At 49.6% G+C, this 15175-nt stretch overlaps 2 protein-coding genes across 6 annotated transcripts in view; one reads left to right on the plus strand and one right to left on the minus strand.

Moving 5' to 3' along the window:
- Nucleotides 1-10104, minus strand: part of SHPK (sedoheptulokinase) — a 44299-nt gene extending 34195 nt beyond the window's left edge. The window contains exon 1 of one of the 2 annotated variants that reach the window (XM_025476065.3): nt 9909-10104. The gene's annotated coding sequence lies outside the window, so the exon portion shown is untranslated. Of the gene's footprint in view, nt 1-382; nt 551-9908 lie in introns of those variants that run through there. The other variant, XM_049114892.1, reaches the window with a different exon arrangement.
- On the plus strand, nt 544-14452 carry CTNS (cystinosin, lysosomal cystine transporter). 4 transcript variants are annotated; one of them, XM_025476067.3, is made up of 11 exons: nt 544-617; nt 3341-3419; nt 4989-5073; nt 8365-8468; nt 8588-8719; nt 9478-9577; nt 9670-9789; nt 10720-10890; nt 12657-12774; nt 13045-13159; nt 13495-14452. In XM_025476067.3, exons 1-11 carry the CDS (start codon nt 557-559, stop codon nt 13574-13576), a joined length of 1167 nt encoding a protein of 388 aa, XP_025331852.1. In that variant the 5' UTR covers nt 544-556; the 3' UTR covers nt 13577-14452. The 4 variants fall into 4 exon arrangements, with proteins under 4 accessions (XP_025331852.1, XP_048970855.1, XP_048970856.1 ...); XM_025476068.3 differs by lacking the exon at nt 544-617 and adding an exon at nt 8041-8088 and having other exon boundaries at nt 3367-3419; XM_049114898.1 differs by lacking the exon at nt 544-617 and having other exon boundaries at nt 2009-3419.
- The last annotated feature ends 723 nt before the right edge of the window (nt 14453-15175 follow it).

Here is a 15175-nt window from a genome sequence, read left to right on the forward strand (position 1 = left end):
CCCATTATGAGTCATCCCTGCCGCTCCTGGAGAGGTGACCCTTGTCAAATGAGAAAGTGTCAGTGGTGCCATTAGCCACTTAGACTTTTGTCCCCGGACAGAGAATGAAATTAATTTCTTTAAGGTTCATAGGTTCACAAAGTCAAACATCTGACCACAGTTTGGATAACTTTTGGAGAAAAAGAACCCTCAGCCAATAAAACTGCATTCCTTCTTTTTGTTAACTAGGTTACAAGAAGCAGTTAAAGAGGGAAAAATTCAGTGTTTGTCTACTTTCTCAGAGTGGAACCTTACACAACACACTTAGCCTCTCTGAGCCCTTGTCTCCACCTGTCAAAGAAAGCTAAGTTCCACACCTACCCACCCCCCTCCCCCCAGTCACCTCCAAGCTGGTGATGCAAATTGCATGAGGTCACAGGTGTGAGGTGAAAGTGCTTTATGAACTGTCTGTGCCATGATTCCAGGTGGCATATTGTCCATTTGTTGCTGAGCTGCTCCCACTTTAACCTGAACTTCTCTTGCGGTTTTTCTTTCTAGTTCTTTGAAATTGAGAAACATGATAAGGAGTTGGCTGATTATTTGTATCCTTCTTCCCCTGCAGCTTATAGAGAAATGTGGTAAGTTTAGAAATGGGCCATCAACTTTGTAAAGAGGGAGATGGTGCAATAGAGTAAGTAGCCTGACCTGATAATAGCCAAGGGTGTAGGACTGTCCAGCCTGCACTGGTCTGCTGGTGATGGAGCAGACCCAGGTCTTCAGGAGTTTCACAAGGATCCAGATGATTCCACAAATAATTGCCCATCTTCTAGGAAGTGCTTCCTGCCTTTTCTGTACCCCCAAAGTCAAGTTGTGGAGCTCCAACAACTCCCTGCTCTGTGGACCTCACAGAGGAATTATAAGTCCTAGGAGATGCTGCAGAAGCAAATGAATAGGCCACCTTGTTGTAAGATGAAAAAGCTTCTCAGGGAGAAACTGAGGAACAGGGTACAGCAGCCCAAGTGGGGCTAGGAGCCTCACAGAACACAGGCTGGATGTCAAAAAACACCTGAGGGGGCATCTTTGTGACATTTAACCTTCAGAGCAGAGCCCTGAGAGACGTGCATCATTCTATCAATTCTCCCAGTGCTTAAAACATTGCTGAAATTCCTCCCATGAGAAAGAAGGAAAGTGTTTAGCACTCCTAGGATGGCAGACCCGTTATTTTGATCATCAGTTTGTCTCTTGTCCAAAAACTAATATACTGGGCAGCCCCCGTGGCTCAGCGGTTTAGCGCCACTTTCAGCCCGGGGTGTGACCCTGGAGTCCTGTGATTGAGTCCCACATCGGGCTCCCTGCATGGAGCCTGCTTCTCCCTCTGCCTGTGTCTCTGCCTCTCTCTCTCTCTTTCTGTGTCTCTCATGAATAAATAACCTTTAAAAAAAAACAAAAACTAATATATCTGGGGCGCCTGGGTGTCTCAGTCAGTTAAGTGCCTTTGGCTCAGATCAAGATCCCAGGGTTCTAGGATGGAGTCCCATGTCTGGCTCCCTGCTCAGCGGGGAGCCTGCTTCTCCCTCTCCTCCCCCTCTCCCTCCCCCTGCTCGTACTCGCGCGTGTGCTCTCTCTCTCTCTCAAATGAATGAATAAAATCTTTTTTAAAAAATCAAATATATCTTTAAATCCCTGACTAAGGATTTCGAGTCAATCTTATACAAACAATACAAATCCTGCAGAAGCTTCCAGCGAGCCATACACAGTGGCTGTACCATTTGTTATCTGGCCTCTTGAAGGCTCTTCCAGTTTTGTTAAACCATCAGTCATGTCACTTTGCAGTTACATCTTGTGAATAAACAATTTCCAAGGTGGTGCCGTGAAGCCTGGTATTTCTCAATACAAATTCTAGAGCCCCACTCCAGACCTGCTAGATTATTTATATTCTCTGGGCCTGAGGCCCTAATGTGTGTCACACCTGCACTGTGAGGCTTTAGATAAAGCCCAGGGAAGAAGAACCACCACCACCTCCGTTATTTTTTTTTTAAGATTTTATTTATTTATTCATGAGAGACACAGAGAGGCAGAGACACAGGGCAGAGGGAGAAACAGGCTCCCAGCAGGGAACCCAATGCAAGACTCGATCCCAGGACCCTGGGATCACGCCCTGAGCCAAAGGCAGACACTCAACCATTGAGCCACCCAGGCGTCCCCACCACCTCAGTTATTACAGAGGGGGAACTTAGGCTCAGGAAAGGGTAAAAGTCTTCCCCCAAAGTCACAGAGCTAGAAAGTAGCAAAGATTGGACCTGCATAGGATCCCTGCTCCATTTTATTTCTTTGCCTCCTTTCCAGCCTCATCATCTAAAACTTCAGATCTCAGTTTTTTATTTTATCCCTGGAGGGAACTGAGGACAGAGAAACCCAGGCCCTTCGCCACAGCCGCTCCCCGTATAAGGACCATCTTAATCAAATTGAGCTCCTTTCCCCTGTGGACTCCCTGCCAGTTCTAGATTCATGCCACTCCTTAGTCCTTGCATAACCCTGAAGGTCCTGAGGTGAAGGAGGTGAGGTGAACAGGTGCCTGGGGCTTTGAGCACACCTGCAAGCAGGTTGGAGTAGGCGTGTGGGCCTCCCAGGGAACACAGGAAGAAGTCAGCGAGAGGCTAACTCACTCTGGTTCTGTGGCCAAGTTGCTGTAGGGTACTCGGCCTCCCAAACCTGCTTCACTCCCAAGGCCCATTTGTCTACCTTATCCTGCATTAATAGCTTAATGCCAAGAGGAATAGTGATAGTGAGACTAATAGACAATTTCCCCCTGGCTCCCCAAGCATGGTCAGCCCTCAGGAAGGGGATCGGTGAGCCCAAAGGGATTCTTTACAAACAGGATAGCTGGGCCCTGTGTGTCTCTTGAGAGTAGAAGAAGGGGCTGGACCAGGTCTGCAGGGCCATTTGAACTCCATGAACAGAGGAGACCCCTGTGCTTTCCCATCTTAAGTGTTTTAAGTCCTCATTTTCCAGTCCCAGATCAATGCTTGAATTCCTGTGTGACAGTTTTTGGGTTCCATTGTTCTAGAACTATCTCTGGGTAACTCAGCCTCAGAGCCTGTCAGTGTGGGGAAGAGGAAGCTACTGTGTTTCCTGCTCAGGCCTGTGTCCACCTCTGTCTCTCTGGCAGCAGAAGGGAAAAGAACGTAATGAAGGCTCAGGTTTCCAGGCCCATCACCTATCCTCTCAGGACCTCCATGTCTTCTTCTAGAAGATGGGGGTTGTCATGAGCCAGAGCTCATGAGGTCAGATGTCAGGGACTCACATCCCAGTTTCCCCTGTGGGCTTGAGTTCCCTGACCTAATGGTTTGGATCCTTCCAGGGTCGACAGTTGACTTCACTGTTCCTGCTACAGTAGAGCTGGAAAATGGAAGCTCAGCCAACACCAGCATCATCCTTCAGTAAGTTCCTGGGCCCGGCTCTGGATTCATTCATCCCATGGCCAGGTCAAGGCTGACTCCTGGCTCCATCTGTTCATATTTCAAGTGTAATGCCTTTGCCTCTTCATTTTAAGACAAGTGGATATTCTGTATGGTATTACCAAGTCCCTTCTTTCCTGAGAAGATAAAATAAGCTTTAAAAACTTAAAAATAAAAATTTTAAAAACTTAAAAATATATAAGAAAAAGACACGCCAGAGAAAGAGAGATGATAGCAGGTGTCTGGAGACTGGGGCCCCAGAGTTTCTCTACTCCCAGCCACTGAATCCTTGTTTCTGGTCAGAGGAGAAGGAAGGAGGCTTTCCCCTGTAGACAGGAGCCTTTTCCCCAGCTGAGAGATGGCCTTGAGCCACCTGCAGTTGATGCCAGACCTCAGAGTGATCCTTTTCAAGGCTCTAAGTATCTGATGAGAGCCCTGAAGGTGAAGGGGCAGGGACCTGAGCTTCTCAGCAGCACTTCTGAAAGCAGAAGTGACCCATATATGGTGGATCCCATTCATGGCAACATTCCCACTTGTTGAGAGTCTCAGCCTTATCTGAGAGTCTTACTGGCTGACCTCTCCTGGTTCAGGCATGAGGAGCCAACCTAGTACCGAGTGCCAGAGAGTCTGCCTCCCCCTCCATATCCTTCACTGCCTCTCCCTACTCTTACCTCCCAGCCATGAGAATCCCCCACGATTGGGATCCCTGGGTGGCTCAGCAGTTTGGCGCCTGCCTTCGGCCCAGGACGTGATCCTGGAGTCCCCGGATCAAGTCCCACGTCAGGCTCCCTGCATGGAGCCTGCTTCTCCCTCTGCCTGTGTCTCTGCCTCTCTCTCTCTCTCTCTGTGTCTCATTAATAAATAAATAAAATCTTTAAAAAAAAATTAAGAATCCCCCCACGATAAAGAGCTGGAGCCCTGTCCTTTTCTCTGTACCCTTCTCCCTTTTCTTCACCTTCCTGGGAAGTCTGATTTCAAACCTGAGCTTTGGTAGCAACCTGCATTCCATCCCAGCCCTTGCCACCTTATAAATCTGACAAGCCATCTCCTCACCACATCGCCCCTCTCCAGAATCCTTCAGTGACTTTCCATGGCCTTCCAAATTAACTCCAGGTCTATACATTCACACTTGAGGACACCACCAGCTACTCCCATCAGACACCTCTCCTGGCTTTCTGGGGACACACCGGTCCCTGCTCAGACCTGAGCCCTTGAAAGCCTTCTCTACCAGAGCAGATGCATGGTCCTTTTGGCCTCTGAACACCTCAGTTGGCAGTCACAGCCAATTCCCCACTTTCTCATGTTCTCACCTGGCCCCCCTTGGGGCTCTTGTCTCCTGATACAGATAGAAAGCCCCTAAGGAGCAAGGACCCCACCCCTACCACTCAGGGCCTAGCATATAGCACTTTTAGCCCAAATTGCTTGAGAAGTGACAGATGCAAAATCCCTAATTGCTTGAGCAGTAACAGGCCCAATGTGAAATCCAGAGGGTTAGTTGAGATCTCACAGTGTCCAACTACTCAGCAGTAATCAGACTCTTATCCTCCACAGGCATCCATTAAATGCAACCTTGGTGATCACTTTTCAAATCACATTTCGTTCAAAAAATGTTACTATCCTTGACCTCCCTAATGAAGTAAGTAATGAATTTCAACTACTGGGTAACAAAATACTTTTCAAGTAAGTGCTTGTAGAAATAGGCCACCTTGTTTTTCTACTGTGGGCTGTCCCTGTTCCAGCACTCTAAAAATCTCCGATTTTGGCTTTGTTCATCTCTTTGAGGATGGGCATTTTATGCCATGTAGATGGAATTAGGAAGGTGGTGGTAAGAAATGTAAAGCAAAAAGGGTTCTGGGAATGTAGAAGAAATTCTTAATAAGATGGCTGCTTCTAGAGGGTATTGGCAGACCAGCAGTATTGTCCCTGCTTGAAAACCTTTTAGAAATACAGAATCATGGGTTCCATCCCCAAACCTACTGATACAAAACCTGCATGAGTAAGATCCCCAGTGATTTAGGCCCACACCTAAGTTTGCAAAGCACTCGTCTGATATTCCATTGGTTAAGTGTTATTTCCAAAAACCAGTGCCAGGTGCCGTCTAATGATAACTATTCATGGCCCTTATGCATTTATCTGTTCATGTATACATTGCTTCTACCTTAACCAACATTTGACCCAATTACCATTGATCAGATAAAAATATCAGTAGGGGAGGCAGCAATGTAGAGAATAAACAAGAGTTTAAAAAAAAAATAGACAAGATAAATGCAGGGATTACTGTGCAGCATGTCACAAGGCCCTGTGCGGTTGTAGAAACGGGCTGCAGGTTGGCTCTGAAGCCCCCGGCAAGAAAACAGTACTGAAGCATGTGATCAGATAAAGAGTATCAACCCAGAAGGGCCTTGTGTGGGAGGGCATTCCCCTCTCACTCTCTGGTGAACACCACACCTCATTAGACAGCCATTTCTCACAACTTTCACCTGCCCCAGGGTGAGAAGCCTGCTGCAGGGTAAGAAAGCCATTGGTTCTTACAGCAGGTCATGGCACCCAGCTGAGATCTGGTTTGATCCACAGATCAAATTTAAAGTCTGAGAAATGATGCTGATTACCTAGCTTAGGGCCAGACATCCGAATGAAAGTATCTTTTCAAAATCAGTGAAAATCAAGCATGTCTTAAGGGAAAGAAGCCTGACACAGAAAAGCCTACTCTGTATGCTTCCTTGTGCATGAAGTACAAACACTGTCAAGGCCAATCTATGCTGTTGATCAGCATAACACTTTCCCCCTGGGGAGCAGGTGGACCTGGAAAGGAGCAGAATGGAGCTTCTGGAGCGCTGGAAGTGTTCCATTTCTTGACCTGTATGTTTGAACTGGGTTTGTGGTTGTTACTTCATCAAGCTGTGATGTGTATACTTTTCTACACATATGTTGCAGTTCAATTTTTGGAAAATTTTAATGGTGGATAACATTGTATGTCAGCTATAATTTTAAAAAATCCATGGCAGGAGTCAAATCCAGTTATAGAATGGTCTCTATGGGTACTGACCCACTTTCCAGGGTTCAGCCTATATGGCCCCTTCCCCATCCAGCTCTAACCACTCCTATCTACTACTCCCTGTGCCGTTGGAAACCACTGGTTAGAACTTGGGGGTCAGGCAGCCTCGGACCCTGACCTATGAGCCTTGGACGAGATAACTCCATCCAATATGTGATAAATTCCTCATTTATAGGCAAATAATGTCTCCTTGACAGGGTTGTGAGGATTAAAAGCAGTAGCAAGTATAAGATGCCTAGGATTTTACGTGGTATGTAGAAAGAAAACACTCATAAAAAATAGTGGTAAATTTTGCTGTAGACCTAAAACTGTTCTTTTTTTTTTTTTTTTTTTTTTACCTAAAACTGTTCTTAAAATAAACTTTATTGGGGTGCCTGCGTGGCTCAGTCAGCTAACTGTCTGACTCTTGATTTCAGCTCAAATCATGATATGATATCATGAGATATCATATGGGTCATGAGATTGGGCCCCACATTGAGCTCCATGCTAAGCGTGGAGCCTAATTAAGATTCTCTCCTTCTCTCTCTGCCCATCCCCATTTGTGTGTATCTGCTCTCTTTCTTTCTCTCTAAAAAAATTAATTAAAAATAAAGCTTATTAATTAAAAGAAAAAGATAGTGATAGTTACAGTTTCCTTCTGCCTTGTATCAGTTGGTTTCTAGTTGACCAATTTTCTTTCTACCTAGTTCCTAAAGCGATTTAGTGGCCACTTACAGATATACGAACAACATGGCCAAGAAAACTAGTTAAAAATAAAAAATAGCCAAGAATGGTACATGTCATGAAGATGTGGCTTGCAAGAGGTGCGCAAGCTACACCGTGAATCAGACTCTGGGCTTTGCAGCAGCCACTTACAGCATTTCACTTGTTCTGCCAAAGCCTCCTGATTTCTGATGCTAAAAACAAAAAGACAATCCTTCCAGGGTCCTCATAAAGAAGCCACTGAATTCTAATGCATCCTCACAATGCCTGTGGTATGGGTGAGGGTCTGGGGCCTAGAGCAACGTCCACAGAGCAAAGAGAAGGAGATAGTTAGTTCAGGGAAGGTATCATGCTGCTTGGAAGATTTGAGAATGTCAGGGAGAGTGAATGAGTAGGAGATCAAAGATTGCAGGGGTTAGCCCGGGTGGCTCAGCGGTTTAGCACCACCTTCAGCCCAGGGCCTGATCCTGGAATCCCGGGATCAAGTCCCACATCAGGCTCCCTGCATGGAGCCTGCTTCTCCCTCTGCCTGTGTCTCTGCCTCTCTCTCTCTCTCTCTCTCATGAATAAATAAATAAAATTAAAAAAAAAAAAGATTGCAGGCAGACTCTGAGTACTGTGTCTTGGAGCAAAGCTTTTGATATGTATCGAGCAGAAGTGAGTGTTCTCCCTGACAAGTGTCTGTTGTATGTACCTCTTCTGTCTGTCACTCAGCAGCCACACTGGGAATGGGGCAGAGGAGCCCTCCATTATAATGGAAGTAGAAGTAATAGCAGTCATAGTATTTTTTGGACATCATGCCAGTCATAAAAACTCTGTAGACACTTCTGTTATCCCCTTGTACAGGTGAGCAAACTGAGGTCAGAGCTTGAATAACTTGCCTGCGATCGCATGGTTAGTGAAAAGAGAAGAGCTTTCCCACCTCCTCTGGGAATTGAGGCAGGGGAGGGCCTAAGGGCAGGGCTGTTCTGCTCAGAACATCTAACACGCAGGTATTGGGGCGAGGGAGGGTAGTTGGTCCAGTGTTTCTCCCTCTTATGAGTAAGTTCCTGGAAGGCAGGGACCACATGTGATCCATCCCACCATTCCCTAAAGTGTAGCCTAGAGCTAGACACTCAGTGAGGTCCTAATAACCCTGTAGCACTAGATCAAATTTAGTTTTCCTAACAGGTTGTGGTGCCTCCGGGAGTGACAGAGTCCTCTTTCCAAGTGACATCTCAAAATGTTGGACAAGTTACTGTTTATCTGCACGGAAATCATTCCAACCAGACCAGGTAAGCTGACCTTAGCCTACGTGGGCCTTACACGATGAGATGGTAGACAGGCAGTGTAGGGTCCGTGGGGGTATCCTTCAAGCCCAGCCTCAGCTCATCTGTGACCAAATTCTTTCTAGCCCAAGGATCCGCTTCTTGGTCATCCACAGCCATGTCATTAGCATCATAAACCAGGTGATCGGCTGGATTTACTTTGTGTCCTGGTCCATCTCCTTCTACCCCCAGGTGATCACCAATTGGAGGCGGAAAAGGTAACTGCTAAGCTTTCTGTGAAGTTACTTGAGGCTGGTAAGATGGGAGGCATTCCGGAGAGGCTGCAGGCAGCATGGGCTCAGGCTTTCCTCCTCTGCTCTTCTCTCTTCTTGCCCTTTCTATAAGTGTTCAGTGCGAAAGCTCTAAGAGCCTGTGGCAGGACTTGCAGCTCTGGACATTTGGTCTGTGGCCCAGTTCAGCCCCCCACTATGACAGCAACAAAATGGGGCTTTTCAGGGAAATGGAGAATGGGCAGTGTTGGGTGGGGGGGGAGTCCACCAAATCTGCTCTGTTCTTGATCCATCCAGCACTGGAGGAATTAGTCTCAAGTCTTACTGCAGGGCCAGAGCTGGCCCTTCAGCCTTGGATGTTAAGCAGCCACCCAACTCTGACTTTAGAGACAGGGTGGGCCTGGAGTTGTATCTATGCACAGCAAGGACCCAAGCTCTCCTGCAGCCTCCCTAGCCACATGGGCCTCATTGGGGGCTGCTGAGCTGGGAGCCAGGGAGGAGATGCTTCCTCTCTGGAGGAGGCTTCCAGGACTTCCCACTGGGGCCAGGACTTAAAGAGGCAGGATACAAGCAGGGGGGTGGGGAGCACGGGCAGGGGGCAGGAAACCAGTACTCAAGAGGGTGGGATTGATTGAGATGTGGAAAGGGAGCTGAGGATGGTGCTTTTCTTGGGAGAGCTGTATCCCCTCCTCTCCTCCCCAGTCTCACCCTTTGCCTTGCTGTCTCTTCATCACTCCATGCCACAGTGTCGTTGGTCTAAGCTTTGATTTCGTGGCCCTAAACCTGACAGGCTTCGTGGCCTATAGCGTGTTCAACATTGGTCTCCTCTGGGTACCCTCCATCAAGGTACGGCACTGCCTGCCCCCTGCAGCCCTGCCCAAGCTGTTTGGTAGCCTGGCTGCACTTCACCCCCAAGCTTCTCCCAAACCCTCAAATAGGAGCAGTTTTTCCTCAAATACCCCAATGGAGTGAACCCCGTGGACAGTAATGACGTCTTCTTCAGCCTGCACGCCGTCGCCCTCACCCTGGTTGTCATGGTGCAGTGCTTCCTGTATGAGGTGAGAGATGAATCTGGTGCCTACCCCACTGGAGGTTGCCTAGGCCAATGCCTGCCACCCCCACTTGCCACCCATACCTTCCACTTTACAGAAGACACAGAAACTCAGCAGCTACTTACTGGACTAATAGACTTGGCCCTGCGCTGGATACAGGGGACACCCGTGATGAGCCCAAGCCCTCAGGCCCCCTGGCCTGGGGTGAGGGACACAGAGAGGCAGTGATGACCCAGCAGATTGTGAGCTAAGCAGGAGGGAGGACACAGAAGTTAGGGTGGGGCAGCCCCAGCGGCAAGGCAGAGCTATGAAGGCCTAGGGGCAGTGAGAGAACTAGGAGCAGGTGAGTATGGCTGGGACTCAGGGTCCTGGTGAGGGGCACAGGCTCCCGAGGGTCTGTGGGGCCAGTCTCCCCACAGCTGTATTGCTGGAGGGCTGTTGGGTGTCTCAGCAGGGAAAGGCACCATTAGGCTGGTTTTGGGGGTCACTGACATGCATGTTTTCTCTTACTTCCCTGTGGGTACACTGCTTCCCTTGGGGAGCTCCCTCTGCACATGTAAGATCAGCCAGGGACTGCTTGGCTCCCATCTTCATGAACCTTCTAGGTATTCTTACCCTTTGCTGTGAAGCCCAGTGAAGGAGGCCTACCTTGGGAAAAGGTAGGGGTGAGGGATTGGTTCAGAGATGATCAGACTCCACTTGGATCAGGGAATGATCAGGCCTCTGGTGTGTTACAGGCCACATTTCCAGCTCCTGGTGGCCTCCAAGAGGCCCCAGCTCTGCAATGTGGGAACAAGGAGAAAATGGGCTCTGAAAAGACTAGGGACTGAACTAGAGACCCTAACAGTGACAAGGGTGTGGTGGGCACTGGGTAATCTGTGCCCCTCTCCTCCCTCCCCGCCACTTGTTCCCTTTTCTTGTCTCTGTCACCCTCAGCGGGGCACCCAGCACGTGTCCTGGCCTGCCATCAGCTTTCTGGTGCTCTCGTGGGTCTTCGTGCTTGTCACCATGATTTTGGCTGCAGTCAGGGTGATCACATGGCTGCAGTTTCTCTTCTGCTTCTCCTACATCAAGCTCGCAGTGACGCTGATCAAGTATTTTCCACAGGTACCTCTGGGGCCTTCCTTACCCTTCACGTGGCCATTAGCGTGAGTGAGACAAGATAGAGAGCCCAGATCCTGCTCCTGTGGGGCAGCTTCTAGCTGGGGTGAGGAGATGTAAATGGAGAGTTGCAATGGAAGCCATGAGCCCAGCCAGAGCAGAGCCAGGCAGAAAGCTGGCCAGAAAGACTGTTGCATTCCCTGGAGCCATGAATCACCTGAGAAAGTCAGTGGAGATTTCTCTGAGCTCATGCTCAGCTCTGGGCATCAGGTGGTACAGGTCACTTGTCTCCCCATCCCAGTCTTTCCTAAGGACTTCAGTTCTGTCCCCATTGCTCTGACAACCCTGACAAGCAGCAGCAGGACACTTGGGAAAGATGGAGAGGAGGCAGCCCAGCGCTACAACCTCTGACCTCCATCTCCCATCCAGAGACCTCATGCAGGATCCACCTTAAGGGTCCTCAGCATGCTACCCCAAGTACTAGATCCTGCTCAGATTCAGAGACTTAGAGTTCAGCACACTTTCCCCCTTTGCCCAAAGGGACCAGGACACAACGAGGTGGGAAGTAGCTGCCAGTGGTGGGCACCCCCACTGAATCTAGGGCCTCCTCTAACTCACCCCATTTTCCATGAAGACCCCTCTTCAGTTTCCCCAGTGCAGAGAACCTTGTATTTCATGGGCTCAGAAAGGAGAGTCTTTTGGCCAGAGTCAAGGCTCATCTCCTGGAGGGCAGGGAAACAGATCCAGGCTCCTAAGGGTGAGCAGGACTCAATTTTGTGGGCAAGAGAGGAGAGGGCATTCCAGGCTGGGGGCAGCCTACAAAGCAGAGAAGTATGAAAGGCAGTGAGGAGCAATGTTGAAGCTAAAAAGGTAGGACCAGAAAAAAAAAAGTGTATTATAAAAAACAAAAAAGGTAGAGTCACGCCTTACGGGGTTGGGGAAGAAGGCTTCAGAGTGGGGTGGAGGAAAGTCTTAAGGAAAGTAAGGCCACAGTCCCTGAGTGTGGGAAGGCTTGGGCCTGGTCAACCCAGGAGGCAGGAGCCCCACTTGTTGATGTTTGGAATTGCCCCAAGACTGGAGAGATGGCCCCAAGCATGAAAGAGGGTAGGAAGAAGGGGACTGACAGGTGGCCGACTGAGACAAGACCACTACGGACCACTACCTCTTGGCTGATAGGACAGTTGCCCCAGTAAGTCCAGAGCGTTCTGGCATTGGAGGAAGGATATATGGCAGTGGCAGCAGAAAGTGGGATGCCCAAATGCACCCACCCACTAGACCTAGAAAGCCTGAGATGGAAGTCCCCAGAGCCCAGTCAGAGCTAAGGTGGGAGCCAAGTCCACTTTACAGATGGGGAAAACTGAGGCTAGGAGAACTCTAGTAACTCTTCCAAGGTAACCTCCAGACCAGGCAACTGACTCCCAGCTGTGTTCATAAGGACAACATGAAGTCCAGGCTGAGTTTCTCCTTCATTGGAGGTGAGAAGAAAAATCAATTGCTGGTTTGTCCCAGAACAGGGAAGATGAAGATGGAGAGGCAGCATCTCCCCCTCCTTTGCAGTTGTGAGGTGCAGGAATGGGAGGATGAGCTGTTTGCCCACACGAGACTTCTGGACCCGCCCATACTGTTCCCTGGGCTGGTCATCGTGTTCTTTGCTGCTGAGGCCCAAGCACATGAGTGGGAGGAATTAGAGCTGCTCTTGTTGGGAGAGGCAGTCACAAGTTATAAGAGGCAGCCACCCAGCCCCCTCACCACCGTCCTTCTATCTGACACAGGCCTACATGAACTTTCACTACAAAAGCACCGAGGGCTGGAGCATTGGCAACGTGCTTCTGGACTTCACTGGGGGCAGCTTCAGCCTCCTCCAGATGTTCCTCCAGTCCTATAATAATGGTGAGTCAGCCAGCAGGCAGCCGCCCATCTGGTGGGCTGAAGGCACAGGGGGGCCAGGCTTCCTGGGATACCGCTCCACCCACCCCCAGCCCTTCAGCCAGGGACTCCAGGCCAATCCCAGCAGCCCAAGTGGGGATTTTGTAGCTGGAGGATTTGTGGTTTCCTGGGCAGATGAGGACACCCCCCACCCCACCCAAGAGCCCCACATGCTGCAGCTGTTTCAAGAGCTGCCAACTTAAAACCAACTCAGTCCCCTATGGCTGTTCACAGACCAGTGGACACTGATCTTTGGAGACCCAACCAAGTTCGGACTCGGCATCTTCTCCATCTTCTTCGATATTGTCTTCTTCATTCAGCACTTCTGCTTATACAGAAAGAAACCAGGGTACGACCAACTGAACTAGTACCCAGGGACCCAGCATAAATGGTCCTGGGCCCTGTGCATGCCAGGAAGGCCAGGGCAGAGGCTGGAGTGCAGGGCTGGCTCAGTGTGCTGCCAGTGTTGAAGCACTGTCTTCCTCGGGGCCAAACACCTTACACACAAACCAGCCTGCCTTCAGCCAGGACTTTCCCGGACCAGGCTGGGGAGGAGCCTCCCTCTGAGACAGATACCAGACTCTGAGATGGAAAACCACACCGCAGACGGCCCCTTCCCAGGCCTTGCCAGTCAGGCATCTGGCCCTCCTGCATCTTGATGCCACCGTCTTTATTTTCTTTAAGGCTTCAGGCAGCACAAACGGGTTCTGACAGCCATCCCAGGCAGGATTGGGTGCTGAGCTTGGAGCCGAAGGCCTTGACCTAAGCAGCCATTGTTTCTGGGAGCAGCTTGAAGGACTGACCCCGCAGGTGTGAGCCAAAGGCATTTCGCTGCCACTGCTATTCCCAGAGACCCAAGCAGCCAGGTGGTGTGGCCAGTGGACTCAGAGGTGTTGGTGCTAGAAAGGACAGGATTTGGGGGTTAGGCCCTTCCCCGAAGGCCACACTGAACACTCACCTTCCTGATGCTGTTTCTACATAATTCAACTCCCCCAACTGTAATCACAGGTGACCCAGGCTAAGGTCTGGTAAAGAAACTAGATTTCTAAGCCTTGAAGTGACCAACAGATTGGTTCTGAGCTAGGCTTGTGCCCAACCCCTCTGGATCCTTATCACACTAACCCCTTTTGGGTTTTTTGGAGGGATGTTCTGGAAGTGGGTGGCTTAGTGTCTCCACCTTCTGCCTACCTCTACTTTCCCAGAGTCAGGGACCCTATTTAATCCCCTTTGACTGCTCCTTATCTTGTGCTGGTGTATAGGGTGTGTGGATGCGCGTGTGCACACGTGCACACACACACACACCAGTCTGCCTTAGAGGCCAGGAAGACCTGACAAATGGTGAGAGAAGCTCCCCTGTAGGGGAGGAGGGCTGGCCCCCTTCCTTCACTTACCCCAGATCCTACCTGAGAGCAACTTTTTGGCTGTTCAGGAGTCTCTCATAAGGACTTGAGACCACTCACACAATCCTCATGGGCCCAACCCTTATTCCAAACCTCCTTCCCTTCTATCCCAGGCTGTCCTTCCTGTGGCAGGAGGGGAGGGTGCCAGGATGTGCCTTGTCAGTTCACGTTCAGACCTTTTACTACAAGATTAATGTGAGGTGCCTATATCCTTAATTAAAATGATTTGTTTCCTTTCTGCACACTGAGCACTTGCCAGATGTGGGAGGTAGGTGTGTTGGCTTCAGAACCAATTCTTGGGGCTTAAGGAGACAACCCTACTTACTTCATGTAAGGAAACACTGGAGTTGCAAACTATGCTGATGGCGAGGTGGCTGCATGCCGACCGGCACTCATCAGGGGAGCCCTCTTGGGTAGTGCAAGATGCCTGCCTGCTCAGGGCCAGGTAGGTCACACAGGTACCATTACCAAGGGTATGTTGCTCAAGCTGGAGTTAAGGAGCATGGGTTGGATGGGTTAAGGGTGCTCTTATGGGCGGGGGGGGGGGGTGGGGGGGGGGGCATTTTATTTTTCAAATTATTCTTCTATCCAAATATCCAAGAATTTAGGATCTTGTTTCCCTAAAACAGTTTCCAGCCTGACCAACCCCACAGACGTATTTTATTTGGGCTACTCTGTATGTTACTGGGTACCACACTGTAAAAATAGGAGATTTCAGGTTTCTGATGGAAAATTTGAAAAACTCGATTTGGCAGTTACAGATAAGCCCTCAAATGGCGATCATTCCCAGAGCTGGTCGTGCAGCCAGTCCTGGGCCAAGCAGAGGCACTGGTGTTCTCCAGCTTACCCCCATCTCATCAATCCTACCTGTGATAAACTATGCTCTCAAGAGTCTTGGCGGGGGGTGGGGGTGTCCCATGAACCCCTTAGTGTCCATGAGTCCTCTCCCGGGTGGAGCACAAGCT

The sequence above is a fragment of the Canis lupus genome, chromosome 9, assembly GCF_003254725.2.
Source record: "Canis lupus dingo isolate Sandy chromosome 9, ASM325472v2, whole genome shotgun sequence".
Classification (NCBI taxonomy): Eukaryota; Metazoa; Chordata; class Mammalia; order Carnivora; family Canidae; genus Canis; species Canis lupus.

Bases quoted from the DNA above. Each gene is read 5' to 3' on its own strand.
- CTNS (XM_049114898.1), top strand. From the start codon at position 3,259: ATGAGGTCAGATGTCAGGGACTCACATCCCAGTTTCCCCTGTGGGCTT. The intron at 5,074-8,364 runs GTAAGTAATGAA...TTTTCCTAACAG, and splicing joins TCCTTGACCTCCCTAATGAA to GTTGTGGTGCCTCCGGGAGT. The intron at 13,160-13,494 runs GTACGACCAACT...ATTTTCTTTAAG, and splicing joins TTATACAGAAAGAAACCAGG to GCTTCAGGCAGCACAAACGG.